The following is a 17285-nucleotide window of genomic DNA, read 5'->3' as shown; positions in this document are numbered from 1 at the left end:
TAAAAGGCGCCTCTATTTTTGGCATAAAATCCTAATTTGACCTTTTGCTCTCGGGAGATGACATAATTAATTACTCTCTCACGTGCAATTTTCAGCCTAATTGGGAGCTTTTCTTGTTTATTTAGCATAACACAGCGTGTCCAAATTGATGTTTTCACGCTGGGATAGAGTAACAATTACATCTGTCGGTGGTTTTTCCTTTGATTTCTGCGTCTTGTCGTGATGTTCATCTGCGGATGGGAGATAAGAAATTGCATTAAAACTGTCTGCCAGAGTGAGATTAACTTTCACCATTGCTGACGAGATTTCTGATGCATCTGGAGACGAGATGAGAGATGGAATCGCATCGATCGACCGTGCTGATCGGTCTGGGTGTGGATGCGACATTCGTGCGAGAGGAAAACTGAAAATGACATGATTTCTCGAGAGTGTGAGTGCTCATATTTCAGTTCCAATGCCACTTGACTGCAGTGATGGGAACATTCTTGACGCTGGAGTTAATTTGTGAGTCAAACAGACGATTTATTACCACATTCGAGTCATATTTCCCCACAAAGAATGCTTTGCAATGGGATAAAAACTGCTTTTCCACACTTGAAATCCGACACGGATGAATCGAAAACTATGAAAAGTAGATTTATTATAGTTTTCAGAAATTATCAAAAATGTCTCAAAAATTGCAGTCAAACGTAAAAAAAGCTTTTTCAGAAAGTAATTTTAGAATTTCAGAATCATCCTGAAACGTTTTTTAGACTTTGAATGAGTTATTTATCATATCTTTTAATTTTTTCACTTGAAAACACTAAAGAAAAGTTCAAGTGAAGTATGAAAAGTTAATTTTTTAAAAGTTGATTGGATAAAATCGACTTTGGAAAGTAATATTTTCAAATTTTCTATTAATTTTGCCATATTTTAGTCAAAAATTTCAATAAATCCCAATAAAGTATTTACAAAATAAAATTATACAGAGTAATATTTACACTTTAATGGACGATTTGAAGGCGTTTTGAGGATTTTGAAGTAAACTTGGCAAATTTCGCAGCTGTAATAACGATAAATCTGGAACTTGCTCTGCTGAATAATTGCGATTTTGGCTTTTCATTGTTTTTTACGAAGCTCTTTCATTGTTGACTCTTCTTTTATATGTGAAGCACTGTGTCATCAATTCATTTCGACACGTAATCGCCCATCCCAGCTGGATGACACGACTGTTACTCTATCGATGGTGTAGGCTCAGTCTGTATTTGCTGTAGGCAGAGTTTGTGACCATTCAAATTGCAAAAGTTGCTGCACAGTTTCAGTTTTGTGCAAACTCTCAGACGAGCCACAATGAAGCGCTGAGAGACAGAGTTCTCTTCCACAGTAGCCGGTTGAAATCAATAAAAACGCGAGAGTGTTTCTGGAGGATGTAAAATTCTGTTTTCTCACACACAATAAAATGTGATTCTTCAGCGATGCAGCGCATCTAAATTGCCACCATGATCGTCTCGCTGAAAGATATCGGTGAGACAGAGAGTAGAAATTGTGCCACGATATGAATAAAGTGCAACAAAATGTCCCATTATATGGCATTGTCGCATTTTCAAAATAAGAATAATGCAGAATGTGGTGGAGAATTTATGATGTTCGCTTATGAGGCGAATTGCTCATGTGAATAGTGTGATAAAATCTCTTGAATGCACTCAGCAAATTCGGTCATCAATTGTGTATCAGCTCACGGTGGGTGGTTTTTCACCCGGAACGTGCTATTTTGGCGCCAAAAAAACGCGCAGCTGAACAAGTGAAAAGGCGCGGACCGGAAACACCCACAAATGGCCACATCAAAGAGCTTGAGTGTGTGTTTTTCGGCTGAAAAAGCCAATGGGAATTCATCAAAATCAGCTGCGAAACCCATGAAAGATAGAAGATTTAATTAGAGGAATTACTGTTGTGACAAAAAGTGGGCATTTGGTAACTCAACTGCCGCTTATGGCATCTTAAAGTGTTGGGAAAGTTTCGTAAATGTTTCTTGAAATGTTGTTGCTTTGCGACTGTGGGCAAAATTTGATGCAAATCCAATGGAAAGTGAGAAGTTCGAAGGAAAGACTTTGTCTGAGCACACAGGGTCGATTAATTTGAGAAGGCGGCACTTCAGAAATCAATTATTCCGAAGAACATAATGAGATATAAGTTAGCCCAAGACGAATATGGCATTGAAATTGCTTAACTCGCGAGTAATTTATTTGATTCTCGGAACAATACTGTAATTTATCACATTAGCAATCCAATGGGAAGATATAATAATCAGAAGTGATGTATAACTCAGCAGAAGTATTTGGAAGTGAGAAAAAGAATTGTTCAGAAAGAATTTAGGACAAAGTTTTCCACTAAATAGCATTCAAAATAATTCATTCTTGCGCATGAACTGATATAATTTGCACTTTTCTGACACAATCATATTGAAATCTGGGAAAATCATAGGATTTTAATGTTAAAATCATGTTAGGATTGATCAAAACCTCTAAAATTGTGTTCTTTAAGAGCTGTTTGATAGGTTTTCAACTCTGAAATAGCAAATTTCAAATCATTTTCTATTTATCTTTCTATAAAAGATTCAGAATAAGTTTGTCTCGAGAATTCTTTTTAATATCTGAAGGTAGTGTTTAGGTTATGGTTCAAACTGTATCTAAAAGTGCGATTGAAAATTGAATCACATTAAAATGCCTGCTGGAAATTTCAAATATTTCTTAAATACTGTTTTTCTATGAGTTGTTAGAGTCATACAAGTAAGAAAAACCCGTTTCTTTAGGTTAAAGACTCCTAAATTTGAGGTTATGATATTTTAGGCGGTTGTAAAAATCAATAAAGTTCCGAAAAAGGAGAAAAAATAAGGAAAACGCATTGCTAAACTTCTGGAAGTGTCTGTGATTCTCCACAGAAATTGTGGTGTACACAGTTTAGCTACACTATCTCTCCTTTGTAGCAATCGTGGCGAATTTTATGTGCTATGGAAAATCATCTTCACTATCAGCACAAAAACACCCTTTGGTATCAAAGAAACTTTGGCCCATTAATAACAATTAATTTCGTAAACAAACTTCCGCGGTATAAATTTGTCGTAATTTTCAGAAACACCGCTGAAACTTTCACTGTTGCCCACTTTTCGTGAATTCCCCAACGCCTCTTCACTCATGAAAATGAGTTATTCGGAGGCGGTGCAAAAAATTAATTGCATGACTGTCACAAGTGTTGTGCATTAATTAGCATATTCCAGCCAGCGAATTGTCACGGGTGAACACGCCTGAGCCGCCGGCGATGTGAAATCCGAACTGCAGGTGATTTCAGGCCTGCCTTCAGGTGCTTTTCTGCCAGATGAGCCGCCGAAGTGTGCATTATGTCTTCTTCAGCTCAATTTCCCAACCGCCGTGACTAATTGAGGCCACGCCGTGTCAGTGATTCCGGAGATGGTGCGAAAATCATGCCTTCCACATTATCAGGAGGCGAAGATGTGGCTTTATCAGTTGCCGCGCGCGCGCCTGGCAAGACCCCAAATAAGACAGTGTTGTCTGTTTCCAGATGCTCACTCTATCGCAGAGTTTCGCGGTCAGTGAGGATTGTTTAATATTATTTTGATGCTTTTTTCTATGGCCGCCGCGGGGGGAAGTGATCAGAACATTCCCTGGCATCTGGCCAAGGTGTAGAGTTTTCCGTGGCGAGGGAAAAATTTATATTGGGTGCACAATTACCAGAGTATGGATGAAAATAGCCTTTTGGCTTTCGGGAAATAGATACATGGAGAGAGATAGAGAGGAGGAGAGGCTTTTTTTCTCCACACATGTCTCAACTCTTGAGAAAATCATATCACTCGCGGTCGCTCAATTGTTATTTTTATAAATAATTCCATTTTCCGGTTATGCACGAGAGAGATACAATTGACTTTTTTTCTCACATAATGTGTTTCGCTTTTTTATAGATCGCCAAGGTTGGATTTGATTGCGCCGAGGAGGCAGAACGACGTCAAGTAAATTGATGAGACGCGCGGCTTTCAGAACATATTAACTTCCATATCTCGGGTGAGTCTGCAAATTGCATTTGCCGTCCATGCTGTCGTAAATCAGGCACTCTAAGTACACTTCCTGCGCGCAGAGAATCACAGCATATCGCAAGAGGAGGACTTTGGAGAGTGGGTGGAAGCGGCATGCAACGCTGTCCGTATATTCATGAGATGCGAGAACGCCTTCTGCCGCCCCAACAGCCCTCGCCGCCGCTCCATCAGCCTCTGCAGTTTCGCCACCACACGCCCCACCAGCATCCGCCCACGCCGCGCCCCGCCGAGCAGCCCATGGAGCAGGAGCGCGAAGGACTCCTCCTGGACAGCCGCCCCGCGGACGGCAATCAGGTCGGAACGGTGGTCAAGGTAGGGGCTGAGCGGCCCGCGACGGGCCTGACGCCGCCGAATCCCTGAACACGCCACCTCTTTTGCTCTATTCTCTAGTTTACACACTCGACACTCACTCTTCGCCGCCACTCTTTCTTTTGGGCTTCTCTTTCTTTCACTCCCGCCATCGTGGAGAAAATTATGGACACAGAAACACTTGTTACGCTTCATGAAATGTGTGAATTTTCTGACATTTTCAGGATGATAATTCGGCCTTTCAATCGAGAAAACTATGGAAAATCAAAATCGCCATTTTTCAGTTAATTTTATTTTGAAACTCTTGACAGAAATATGGATAAAAACAGAAAATATTACTTTTCAAAGTCGATTTAAAATTATTTTTCATAGTTTTCAACTAGGTATATTTTCTCCAAAACAAATTCTACAAAAAATAATTTTCATATTTTATTTATGGAGTCGCGTTTGATTGCTTGAGGTAATTTTCTAAGAGAAAATGTACGGTGAAAACGATGAAAGATGGCTGCAAAACATAAGAATTCTTCGCTTCATTTCACATTTTTGGATAAACAATAATTAAACATTAGTTTAATGCATTTTTAAAAAAGAAATCTCTAAAATTCTTTATGTCTTCTAAACAGATAAAAAGTTTTCTAAAACTTAAAAAGACGTAATCTTTGAAAAAATAAACTTTTTATACTTCTCGATTCACTCATCGAATTGAAATTGCAGCTGAATGACTCATCAAAGTGCTGAGGAATCATAAAAAAGGAATGTTTAGCGGCATTTCTTGAAAATCATGTAGGAAATATATAAACATGGCACATTTTCTTAAGTCTTAAGACCTATGAAATCATCTTTTCAAAGTCATTCTAATTTTAAAAATCGAAATTGTGTTAATGACTTCTTAATTGCGATCGTTCTGTAGCCAAAAACAGAAAGAAGGTTTGTTGCCATGGGTTAAATGAGGGTTGTTATTGGAAAAAACTTTAACAACCCTCATTTATGTAGATATTAACGATTTATTCTCGCTGAAAGTTGCGCCACAAAAAGAACATAACGCTTGGGGAAACTGTCATATGGACGGTTATTGTATATCTTTTGTGCTTTTCCCCAACTTTCAAATGAGTTCCCCAACATTAGAGGTCGTAAAAGTAAATCTTCTTTCCGATTTACGACCGTGGCAATATTTCTCGAGAGTGATTCGCATTTCGCAATGAAATATTGCATGGAATATTTCGCGCAATCGGAAATGAAGGTTTAGAAATAATGCACAATATGAATTGCCTCTGCATATTTTACAATCTCCACGGAGTATGAAAATCCTGCTAAACTCCTGCATAGCAAATGAGGTGAAATATTGCATTTTGGAGCGCGTTGCGTAATCAATCCTGCAAAAGCGTTCATTCAATTCACACAGCGCCGCTTCTTCGAAATTGCTTCTATACTTTAAGCTGAAAAAAAAGCTCATGAAAACACCTTTTCTTTCCACCTTCCTGTTCGCCACTTTTGCATATATTTTTCGTGTCTTTCATAATTTCTTCCACCACCTTTCCACCCCTCCGCAGTCCTTGCGACCCTCCCGTTGCATTCTGTGAATAAATTATGGGCCATTGTCTGTGACAAAAATGTCCTAATTGCGTGCCTGTTCTCCGTGCTGAAATTAGCTAAATCCCGATGGATATGGCTCACACACGAGCCCAACTCACCAGCGCACTCCCCTCGTGCCCAGGGACTTGGGGGAGGACTTCAGTCTGGACTTCGACGAGGAGCCGCTGGATCCGCGGAAACCAAAAAATGCCAAGTGAGTTCAACACTTTCCACACTAAGAAATCACGTTTTCTTTCTGTTCTTGTCCTCCTTGTTTTTACTCTCCCCCCTTGTCAGTGCTGAAACAAAGCCACAATTGTAGTTAATAATTCTCTCTGTTTGGTTATTAATTCATTAAAAAAAAAAAAGCGTCAGAGTGTCCGTAAGAGAAATTTCCATGCCAGACACTGAAAAAATATTACACGACAGAATCTCGATGAGACGAAAAAACATTAACAGCAATTATTGTTTGTTTTCTTTCTTTTTTTCTTTTGAATTTTCAGCACATTTACTAAAGATATTGGATATTACATTCGAAGCCAAAAAAGGTCAGAAAAATATAGAAGGCAGACTTCACAATAAGCTAAAGTATCACCAAATTAGTCAAATAATTCCGTCACTTTTTTTCTCTCTCTCTAACCATGTGAAAAGAAATCACCATAATTCTGCACTAAAATGAAAAACTGACAGAAAAATGTGTGTTCGATAGTTCACTGTGCACTTTTCTAACATGAGATGGGTGGATTTGTACAGTGTTTGCGGCTTTCTTGGGGAATTCTTAAGCACAGAATCTACAAGAATTGTACCCAAGCAGCACACATTGATCACATCAGAGACAAAAACTTGTAATTTTTCATGAGGAAAGTCACACGCGATGTCAGATCATTAACTTTGTGGTTATAAAATCATTTTTTTGTAAATGTTTTTTATTATTGAAAATCTTAAAGGACAATAAATGTCAGAAAAAGAAGGTAAAAATGAGAAAAATAGTTATAAAATTTGCCACAAATTGGATTCAAATCACAGCGCCAAATTTTAAAGTTTAAACTGCTGCCCTCTGGCGGCAGTATGAGGCAAAATAATCAATTTTACTTGAAAAATTATCATTTTCTTATTATTTTTATTGAAATTATGATTATTTGATTTTTTTTTCTATGCAAAATTAAAAGCAATATTTTAATATTTGCTCGAGGCGATTAGGATTATTACTTGTGCGACTTTCCTTTGTATGTTTTATGAATGATCATGTGAAGAACCCCCCGAAAAGCCCGTGCAAGTTCACCCCTACTCGAATGTAGTGACTATAACAAGCTGTTTCGCTGTCGCAGAAATACTAACATCTTGTATATAAATGTTTTCATGCGCTCAAAATAGCCCCATTTCCACACTGTGTGATAAAATAGCGTGTGTAAGGATTTCGAAGGGACAGAATGTGTGTAACAAGTGTTTTCAGAGCATCGCTTCGAGGCCAGACATTCGCTTTCGCAATTGTGTGATTGAGGAGACAGCTCGAGCATCCGCCAGAAAGATGAATTTCCTGCGAATGTGGGACAGCGTGGGGTGGAGAATGTGCATTTGACGCGGGGTGTTAAATGGCTAAAATCAATAGTTTGCGTCCCTTCATCCAACTCAATTTCCCGCTGCGATGAGGCATAATTTCATGGAGGGTGACCTATTTTCACGTCCAACGATCAATTTCATTGCTATTCCTCCGGCCAATTGTAGTAAATTCTTTCTGTTGTGCTCCTGTCTTTGCCACGTTGGTCGACTGGGAAGCGTAGGGAGAATTCCCACTGATAAAATCTCGTCGCTTTGTCCCGCACACCATGAGAAAACGGAAAATCGATGTGGAAATGGAGGGAAACATTCCCTTTATTGCACGCTATCACGTACTTTTCCAATTGAAAATGAACTTTTTCCCTCCACCAGCGAAATTATTTCCCCAAAATTAACGGTCCGGGACCGTATTTCGTATGGAAGTGGTTAACTTTCACAGGTATTCCTTGGCACATATCTTAAGTTGGTGGGTAATCTTCTGAATCGATAAGATAATCTTGTGTGGTGTGTATATTTTGAGGAATTATGCGGCCTATAAAAATATGTATGTATGAGATAATTTGCGTATTAAAGTGAAAATGGGACAAATATGTGCCTTTGTTGCAGGATTATGCTCGTAATCATACAATAAACACTTTTCAAAAGTCACGAGGGGTTAATCAGACAGTGAGAAACTCTTGTGAATGGCTGGAAGGTGTGTTTACGTCTCTGTGACAGTTTTACGACAAGTATATGACGACATTATGTGGAACAGTTTCACATCATTTTCTCTGATTAATCAAGTAATAGTCCGTTATGGATATTCATAAAAATTACATGGGATGTCATTCAAATTCAAATTTATCATGGACGACATTATAACGTAATTTTGCCCTTAATTGCAATCTCCGCGGGAAATCGATTGTCCCGACTGAATAACCCATAATGCTGTCCATTAATTTCGCGATGCAAATTGAATAGGCGAATTAGGGAGTTTGGCGGAGCCCTATAAGCCACCCATTGTCACCCCTTTTCACAGCTCCCCAGGAGGCAGCGGGGTGTATTTGAGGGGATTTGTCACGGCGTAATGCCCTTCCTCGGCGCGGAAAATGATGGTGAGGTGCTTCAGAAGTGGGATTTCACCCCGAATCGTCCCTTTCGCTCCCTGAGGGAACAATCGATCGATACTGGAGGGAAGTTTCCGGATGCTGTCCGGATGAACTCACCAACACAGCTGAAGAGGGTGCATCCTTCGCCGTACACTCTCACACACTCTGCCAACTTTCACCCCTCACGCAGAATTTCTCTCTGAATGGCGAGAGAAAGTGCAAATACTACGTCGCATTGTGGCGCAGTGGCGAAGGATGGAAAGGGACCACAGCATCGGCAAAGGACTTTCACGGAGGCTTTGTTCGCCAGCGAGGAGAGGAACTGGAGAGAGGATGTCTCTCGCAGGGTGAAATGGAATTCCAAGAGCGATTCTGCCTTCATTCTATCTGTGTGTCTTGTGTGAGGAAAGCGCGCTAAAATACGGTGTCATTGATATGATAACAATATCTCAGTAATATCTTTGGAAAGTGGTAGTGAAAATGTAAAAGACTTTTTTACACTCAGTCACACAACATTTTACCGTCCATGGTTTGATGGCTTGTGCTTCATTTCAACTGAAAATTTGCACTCATCCATTTGGTCCATTGTCCTCAGCGGGGAAAAATTCTCAAGACTTTCCGCCAGTATTCAAGAGGAAAAACGCAATTTTGCCTTTGTTTAAAAGTTTTTCTCGCATTTCCGCACAATTTTTCACTACTTCAGATATATTTTACGCCCTTTTTCACTCATTTTTCCGTCGAAGCGGCATAATTTTTCCCAATAGCATTTTTCATTTGGGCGCCATTATTAAACTCGATTTCCCTTCTCGAAAGACTCAGTAATTTCCGCTTTTCTCGGACGCTACACCCCCGCAAAATCAAGCAACCTTTGTATATTCCACTGGTCTTCCTGGATTCCTGATTTTCTCATGGATTTCCCGTGGTTTTTGTGACTTTTTTCCCAAATGTGGAGGTCACTAGGTCGCCCGGGCGGCCAATCATACAACCAACAGCTCGGCCCCACCCACCTATATAGCACAGCATCGGATACCTCTCTCGTGTATCCACGTCGAATCCAAAGTGCGCAACATCTCCGATGCTCTCACCGAATCGAGAGAACTCGCAGAGATTCTTCCCAAACTTTCACAGCCTCTCCTTCGAAATTCTCCTTCGCGCGGACAAAAAACCCCAAGCACAGTCCATTGAACCCTGGGTGATCCTCCTCAAAACAACTCTCTGTTCGTCATTAATACTAGAGCAACATCGAAATTACAACCAGATTTGGTGGCACTGAAAAAATCACCCTCAGTTCCAACTGCATCATCTTCAAATGAACTGAAGGTGCGCGAGGCGAGTGATGAGAAATTGAAGAGATTCCGCGAGAGAATCTTGAGTGAACAGTGAAGGAAAATTTTGCGTGAGGACATTGACTTGCGGAAGAGTGCGGAAAAATGGGTGGCCCCGATGTTAAGGTGGCCACAGTAGATGTGGAGAGTGGCGACAATATGGCTACGCTGCCCGTCTCGCGGGCACACACTGGCGGAAGTGGCGACACGGCCGAGAAGAACAACGCGGCCAACAAGGAGATGGAGCTCAAGAATGTCGTCCCGAAGCCGCTTCAGAGGTTTCCACCATTTTGACTTAGTTTCCCGTGTAGAGTTAAGAATTTGGGTGTGTTGCTTGGGTCACTTGAGGGTTTTGGTTAGGGTTTCGAGAGGAATCTAGAGAGTAAGGCTTTAAAACTCACCCATTTCACCCTGCTTTTTGATTTACTCACCATCACTCAGAATGTGAAACACCATTAATCACGCCCACTAATCTCAACTCATACCTCTGCCACCTAATTAATTGCCATCGGTTTTCCCGCGGGCGCAATGCTAACTTGAGGGTTTCTTCTAGGACTTCCCTCTTCATAGTGACCAGCCTGGTCTATGCCATGCTCCTTGTGGTGGTGTGCGTCGCCTACGTCATCAGCGACGTGAGCACTCACCGCATCCCCGTGATGTACTACGAGGGATTCTTCACGTATCTCTACGGCGCGAGCATCCTCTTTCTGCTCTACGTCTTCTGCTTCCTGCTGCAAGGTGAGTGCTTGACCCAATTGGCGCGCAATGCTCAGCGTGACTGAAGTGGTTCTGTTGCAGAGAGCACTTGCTGTGCTGGTGGCGAGAAGCAGCCGAAGCCGGTGAAGGAGAAGAAGCCGAAGAAGGAGAAGAAGCCAAAGAAGGGGGACCCGCCAGAGGGAAAGGATGCCAAGGGTGCAAAGGACAAGGACAAGGACGCCGCCAAGGGCGGCAAACCCAGTCCATTCCAGGTAAATATGGAGTGTCTGCTTAGCCAACCATGTCGCAATCAATTACACTGTCAATTAAAACGATTTGCATGAATAACACTGAGACTTTCTCAAATTTATTAATCACTTCGGTATGGATTAAAATCTCTATCTGTCTCAACTTTTGCGTTGCAACTGTAAATTTGGATAAATATTTCACTCTTGTTTTTGCGTCTCTCACTTATGATTCTTTTAATTTATTTGCCTTTGTTCATTTTCGCAAATTAAAATACCATATGTGTTATACTGTTGTATAATTCTCACACAAATCACAACAGGAGGTCTTACCGAAAAAGAAACGCGATTTGGTGCGCGAGCAATCGCTGCAAAAGGTATGAGCTTTGTGGTGGACGAAAAAAACCAGCTAAAGACCATTTATTGCGATACCAAGACATGACAGTGTGTTCAATTATCTGCTTTCGTCTTCTAACACTTTATTTACTTTCGTTGATTGATTTCTTTTGAGTATTTTGTGCCATGCTTTGAACAAACTCTAACCTGTGACCTTCTTTGTGAGTCTTTTTGGACAACAAGAGATAACATTCAGAGTGTGACCAAAGAAATTGACTAACCAAAATCTGTGTGCCTAAATTCAACTTCTTCCCAGTGTTTTCAATGTTGATTGGCATGCGTGTTGATGATCTAAAAACGCAACCGAATTGGCCTCCAAAAGGTGTTCCTCCGGAATCGCAATCTGAAGAACTGTGTTGTTCAAGGACTGTTCTCAATAATAATTTCAGACTATCAAATTCAATTTTCAGGACACCACAGTCGAAGCGGAAAAGGCACCAACCCCGAAGAATGTGCGCAAGAGGAAGACCACCCAGAACAACACCACCCACGGAAGTTTCTTCCTCCGCGTCGGTGCAATTGGTACTTAAGGCCCTATTAATAGCCTGTGGACAAACATCTCACTCACTGTCTCTTTCGCAGCCTTCGGATTGGGCACAATGATTTACACTGGCTTGGAATTTGGCTCATTCTTTGAGATTCCCTTCGATTCGCCGTGCCATCAAATTTTACGCGGTGTTAATCCTCTTCTGCAGATGATCTTCACATTCATGCAGATGTATTTCATCTTTATGAACGCGAGAGTGAGTCTTTTGATCGCTTGGCATGGTGGGTGAGACGCTCATTAAATCTATTTTCAGTTGAACATCCATCGCTTCAAAGTGTTGGCTCGCTTTGGACTGATGCACATTGTCGCTACGAATGTTTGCGTGTGGATTCGGACCCTAGTCTTGGAGTCTCTCAAAGAGATCACTTTATACCATCAGAATCGCAAGCCATCACCTGAAGATGGCGCTATTCTAGGTGAGACAGACCGTAAGAGTAAATTGCAGCCAAGAAACTAAGCCTATGTTTCATTCTGTAGATTCCATCCGACGACACACTCTGAAGAACGCAGGGACTGTCATGGGAACCCACCTGGAACCGGACTTCGAATGGGAGCCGCTGCACTCCAACATGAACGTCCAGGAGGCTTCGTCAGCCGAGTCTCCAGCAAACATCCTCTCTCGCATCGTGAAGAGCACCGCTCAAGGAGTGACTGAAGGTCTCGCTGAGGATCTGGACAACCCAACAACCTCAACGACCACCACATCGGCACCAGTGACCACCTTTGCCCACACCACAACGACCTTCTTGCGCAAACTGAAGCGTGCCACTTCGGCTCCGACCTCAACTGAGACTGAAACAACAACAACCGCTCCCCCAACGACTTCCACTTCGACTCTGGCCTCGATCTTCGCTCTGTTCTCGACATCCTCCACCACAACTCCGACTCCAGCTCCGGCAACGACTTCCACAACCACTGAGTCCTTCTTCAACAACTTGTTCGGCTTCGACCAACACTCGTATCAGACTTACTCGGGACTGGCTCACAATACTAGCAACTCCTTGGACCAGACCTTCGAGAGCCTAGACTCGCTGTTCCCGTCCGCTTTCACTGCGTTCCTGCCTGTCAACACCTCCAACTCAACCAATGCGACAAACTGCGGACGCGTCAATATCATGGGGACCATTGTCCAGGACTCAGCTCCGTATCTCTATCCCTTCATCATTGAGTACTGTCTGATCGGAGCAGTGGTGATTTACGTGATGTGGCGCCAGATTGGACGATATCCTAAGTGAGACTTTCAAAACCCTTCCTTAAGACAGTTCCCTAATTTGGTTTCTCCTGTTCCAGGTTCGCAACTGAAGAGGATCTGGAACACCGTTTAGAAGTGATGCTCTCACGTCGTGCTGTAGCCATGGCTCAGGCTTCCTCTGGACGAGTTGACTGCGTTGGAGCTTCCAAGGGATTGTTCTTCGGTCTGCTGCTCCTCGTCGGCTCTCTGATTTGCCTGATTCTGTTCTTCGTGCTCGTTCGTCATCCGCAACTCTCTCTTCTGGCCATCTACCTTGCTGACGTTTCTCACAGTGCTCTCATGGCTTTCTCCGTCATCGCAATACTGATCGGATTCTGCCGGTGAGATCTGAAAGGAATCTAACTCGTTATCCGTGCTAAATCTATGCTTGAATTTGCTTCTAGAGTTCAACACTTGAAGTTCCGATGCGAGGACCAGAGCAATCTGAATGACATTCTGCTGCGCATCTCTGCCTTTGGCTTGTTCACTTATTCGGTCTTCAGTGTGATTTCCGGTGCTCTGAACTTCTTGGAGAGTGAACCAAATCTACTGGTCTGCGTTACTGGAGCTCTGGCTGTTCTACAGGTGAACTATTTCATCACTTCTTTTCGACGTTTTACTGACTTTCTGTCTGTTTGTAGGTTATTTTCCAACTTCTCTTCATCGCTGATGTGTCCAGACGTCGAGTCCATCTGCCTGAGCACGATAGAAGCAAACCAGGTCGTCAAATTGTCACATTCTTGCTCATCTGCAATATCTCCATGTTTGCCATCTACACTTTCGAGGCGCAGAAAGTCTTTGCAAATCCGGTATGATCGCATTTGGTGACACTCGAGAATATGGTGAATTAACAGGTTTTTCTTTTGCTTTCACTCAAGGTTCAATTGGACTTCTATGGCTTCATCGCCTGGTCTCTGATTCAGCGTGTTACACTTCCACTGTGCATATTCCATCGATTTCACAGCGCCGTCACTCTGGCCGAAGTGTGGAAGACCACATACAAACCGCGCTTGGAATAAGAGCCCGACAACTCTGACTCAATTTCTCAGAATTAGCATTTTGAGCTGAAGAGAAGTAGATTGTGGTTACTCTCCAATGGACTCCATTTAATTTCCTTAGACAGGATTTCTCTCACGTCCAGAATGGCAGTAATGAAGCATAATAATGAGAATAGAGTAGAATGAAAAGAAAAAAAAACATTTAATCAAATCACAATTAATCAAAGGGTGAGCAGAACAGATGCAGGATTCCTTGTGGGTTGGCTAGGATGCATAACTAACACGATAATGGTCCGATTAGAAGAAATTTTGACGAAAAGTGAATAGAACCAGATTAAGTATAGAAGATGTCTGAATATTTCTCTAAAGATGGAGGAGAAAACGTCGTACATTACTAAAAAAAAAAAATTAATTCTTGTTCCGAATCTGTGTCTAGGTGTTAGGATAATGAAAATGAATCATAAACTTATACAACACTTAGAACATTAACCATTTCTCACGAAGGCGGACAAAGACTCCTTCTGAACCATTATTCATTTCGACAGAGCCTCCAAAAGGGGGTTTATCTTCATGTCTCTGGCATTAGTGATTTTCGAGACGCACATATTTTGACGTTATGAGAAGCGAGTTTCACCAGAATTGCGCAGAAATCTTCCAGGTTTTGATATTCTTGTAAAAGGATTGGCATGATGGTGCTAAACTTATTCAAAAAAAATTTGTTTTACTTCATTTAAAAACAAGTTTAAAGAAAAAAAGGAAACTTCACCAATACAAAAAAAAATTGACTATTAAAGTTTTGACTTCGATTTTATCCAAAGATGAGAAATTTGTTAATACTCAATTGGTGAAAAGTACTTACAAAGACAAGTATCAATATTGAAAAAATGTGTACTTTGAATTCGCTTCATACTGGGACTGCATTTTTGTACTCGTCTACTTTTTATATTAGGAAGTATGAGAATATTGAGAAAACATGTTTTTATATAGAAATTTCGATGAGAAAATTTTCACAGTTGATAGTAAAAGAAAGAATAATAAAAAAAATTATTGACAAGAAATTTTATTGTGTATAACAGAAAATGAGAAAAAAATTACATAAAACATAACTACTGTTCTTTGACGAAAAGAGGTATAAAGCAACATTAGAAGATTCACAGTGAAAATTGTGGACAGAAGAGAGTAAAAGTTAAGGAAAACAAAATAACTAAATAGAAAATAATGAAAAAAAAAATATTATCGTCAGATATTCCCAAATAATTATACTAAAGGATGAAAAAAAAAATTGTAAGCGCATATTGTATCGGTTTTATCTTGAGCGTTGAACATTATATAGAAATGATGCAGACGGTTTTTCACACAACATCTTTCTTATCCTTTTTCGCAAATTTTCGATGATGACATTTTCTAGGCGGAACACAGAACAATTGCATACATAGATGTAGACATTGCTCATGTCGTTTTGGAGAATAGTTGCGAAAATAATGGTAATGAGAAAACCCACCAAGAATCCTTTTTGCAAGAGGTTTTCACACTCTCTTGAGGATGTATTTAACATTTTTTGAGAATTTGCACCAATGAGGACCAGTTACATTCATTAGACAGAAAGATTATGATGAAATGAATAACCATGAAAATCATTTAGCGAAGAAGAATCTCATGCATCGATTTACGATAGATTTTACGAAACAATTTTGATGACAGTGAAGGAAAGACTAGAAAGGACACAAGAACACACTTTAATGTCTTGTCTAAAGTCTAAAGATAGAAGCAAATGAAGAGACTTTTACTGAGGACACATTTTTCTACCCAATGAGGTGTAATGGAACAATTCTTTATAGCGTCCAAAGGGCGCGAGAAAAACACTTCTGGAAAAAATCTTTATATCTTGAATGTATCAATCTTCATGAATTGTAATTTTTTCCAGAGTTGACAAATTCACAGCAGAGAAGATTTATGGATATTTTTCATGATGTGAAAACATATTGATATTGAGGCGTTTTTTGTATTAACCCAAAATTACTAGTGATTTATTTGTCTAATATTTGTCCTTTTTTTCATGTAAATAGGAATCTATTGATAAAGTGAATCTTTATCCAAAAAAAATGGGGGAAATCCAATCTGTCCAAAAAGGAGGCACTTTATCCACACATTTCACCCAATTCTTCCCATGTTCGGACTCTATTTTCTCTCCGAGAGATTTTTATCGTGTAAGATAGGTTTGCACTAAAAGTTTGTGTGATACAGTTTTATGTCTCTTTACACTCTGATCCATCTTATTAAGCAACTTGTAATTCTTATCAAAAAATCAAGTGAATTAAATTCCCTCTGAATGGTTGCGAAAATTGAGTAACTTTCCAAACATGTGTTAATTTCTTTGTGTAGTTTTTTTTTTTAGACAAAAACACATCTTGTGAATTAAGGAAACACTGCCATTTTTTCAATTGACGACAATTGAACAATACTAAAAGTCTGTGAGCACACAGAGTCACAGATGAGAGCTCAAGTTTAATTCTTACGTATTTCCATCCCTCCTCGTAATCTCAAAAAAAATAGATTTACTTTCAGAAGTGACACAGAGAATCACAGTAATAAGAAAAAGAAACATTGAAGAAGCAATTAGAGGCAGACAGAGCGATAGAAATTGGCATGAGCAATTCATAATCAATTGTTATTTAAAACTTAGAGATTAGTTGATCAGAGAGTTGACAAGAAATGTGAAAAGTAACCAATAATAATTTATTTATACTTGTATTTATTTCTGATCGATGAACGAGTGAGATAATTTGCAATGCTGCATTTTTGTGTAAATTTTCCGCCCTTTCTTCTCCCCTAAAAATTGCAATGATAATTTGCATTGGCACTTTGCTGGGAGAATTCCTTTGATTATCAACTCAATTTTTTGTGTAATCTTGTATGAAGATGGAGAAAATTTACCACAAAGCAGTGTATTATATTCAAAGGTATGAGTTACGATTGAAGGCAAGCTGAGGACATGCGAAGGAAATATCAGAGGAAAATTGTAAGGAGTGAGGATTTGTGACACTCTCTAGTAGCGGTATAATTTATTGTACAAAAGAAGATAAACAAGAAACAACAAAGATGTACTTAAAAGATATGATAACATACATATGCTAAATTACGTTAACGATACTGTCGTCTTTCACTTTCGCTCGCGATTTTGATGGACAGCTCGCCCAGCGGAGGATTCAATTAGGACCCTCGGATGGATTATTGGGT

General features: G+C 40.3%; 1 protein-coding gene across 5 annotated transcripts; it reads left to right on the top strand.

The window, feature by feature from the left end:
• Window positions 1-1311: 1311 nt before the first annotated feature.
• On the top strand, window positions 1312-17198 carry LOC132261595 (proton channel OtopLc). 5 transcript variants are annotated; one of them, XM_059760478.1, is made up of 15 exons: window positions 1312-1503; window positions 3953-4052; window positions 4126-4396; window positions 6043-6179; window positions 6469-6513; window positions 10489-10673; window positions 10734-10903; window positions 11683-11794; window positions 11855-12015; window positions 12073-12235; window positions 12297-13050; window positions 13110-13391; window positions 13455-13635; window positions 13692-13859; window positions 13929-17198. In XM_059760478.1, the coding sequence occupies exons 3-15, from the start codon at window positions 4178-4180 to the stop codon at window positions 14067-14069; spliced, it is 2718 nt and encodes a 905-aa protein (XP_059616461.1). In that variant the 5' UTR covers window positions 1312-1503; window positions 3953-4052; window positions 4126-4177; the 3' UTR covers window positions 14070-17198. The 5 variants fall into 5 exon arrangements, with proteins under 5 accessions (XP_059616461.1, XP_059616460.1, XP_059616462.1 ...); XM_059760477.1 differs by having other exon boundaries at window positions 11662-11794; XM_059760479.1 differs by lacking the exon at window positions 6469-6513.
• Window positions 17199-17285: the final 87 nt, after the last annotated feature.

The sequence above is a fragment of the Phlebotomus argentipes genome, unplaced genomic scaffold (assembly GCF_947086385.1).
Source record: "Phlebotomus argentipes unplaced genomic scaffold, Phlebotomus argentipes genome assembly contig_15, whole genome shotgun sequence".
NCBI lineage: Eukaryota > Metazoa > Arthropoda > Insecta > Diptera > Psychodidae > Phlebotomus > Phlebotomus argentipes.
This window is presented reverse-complemented; position numbering and strand designations above follow the sequence as displayed.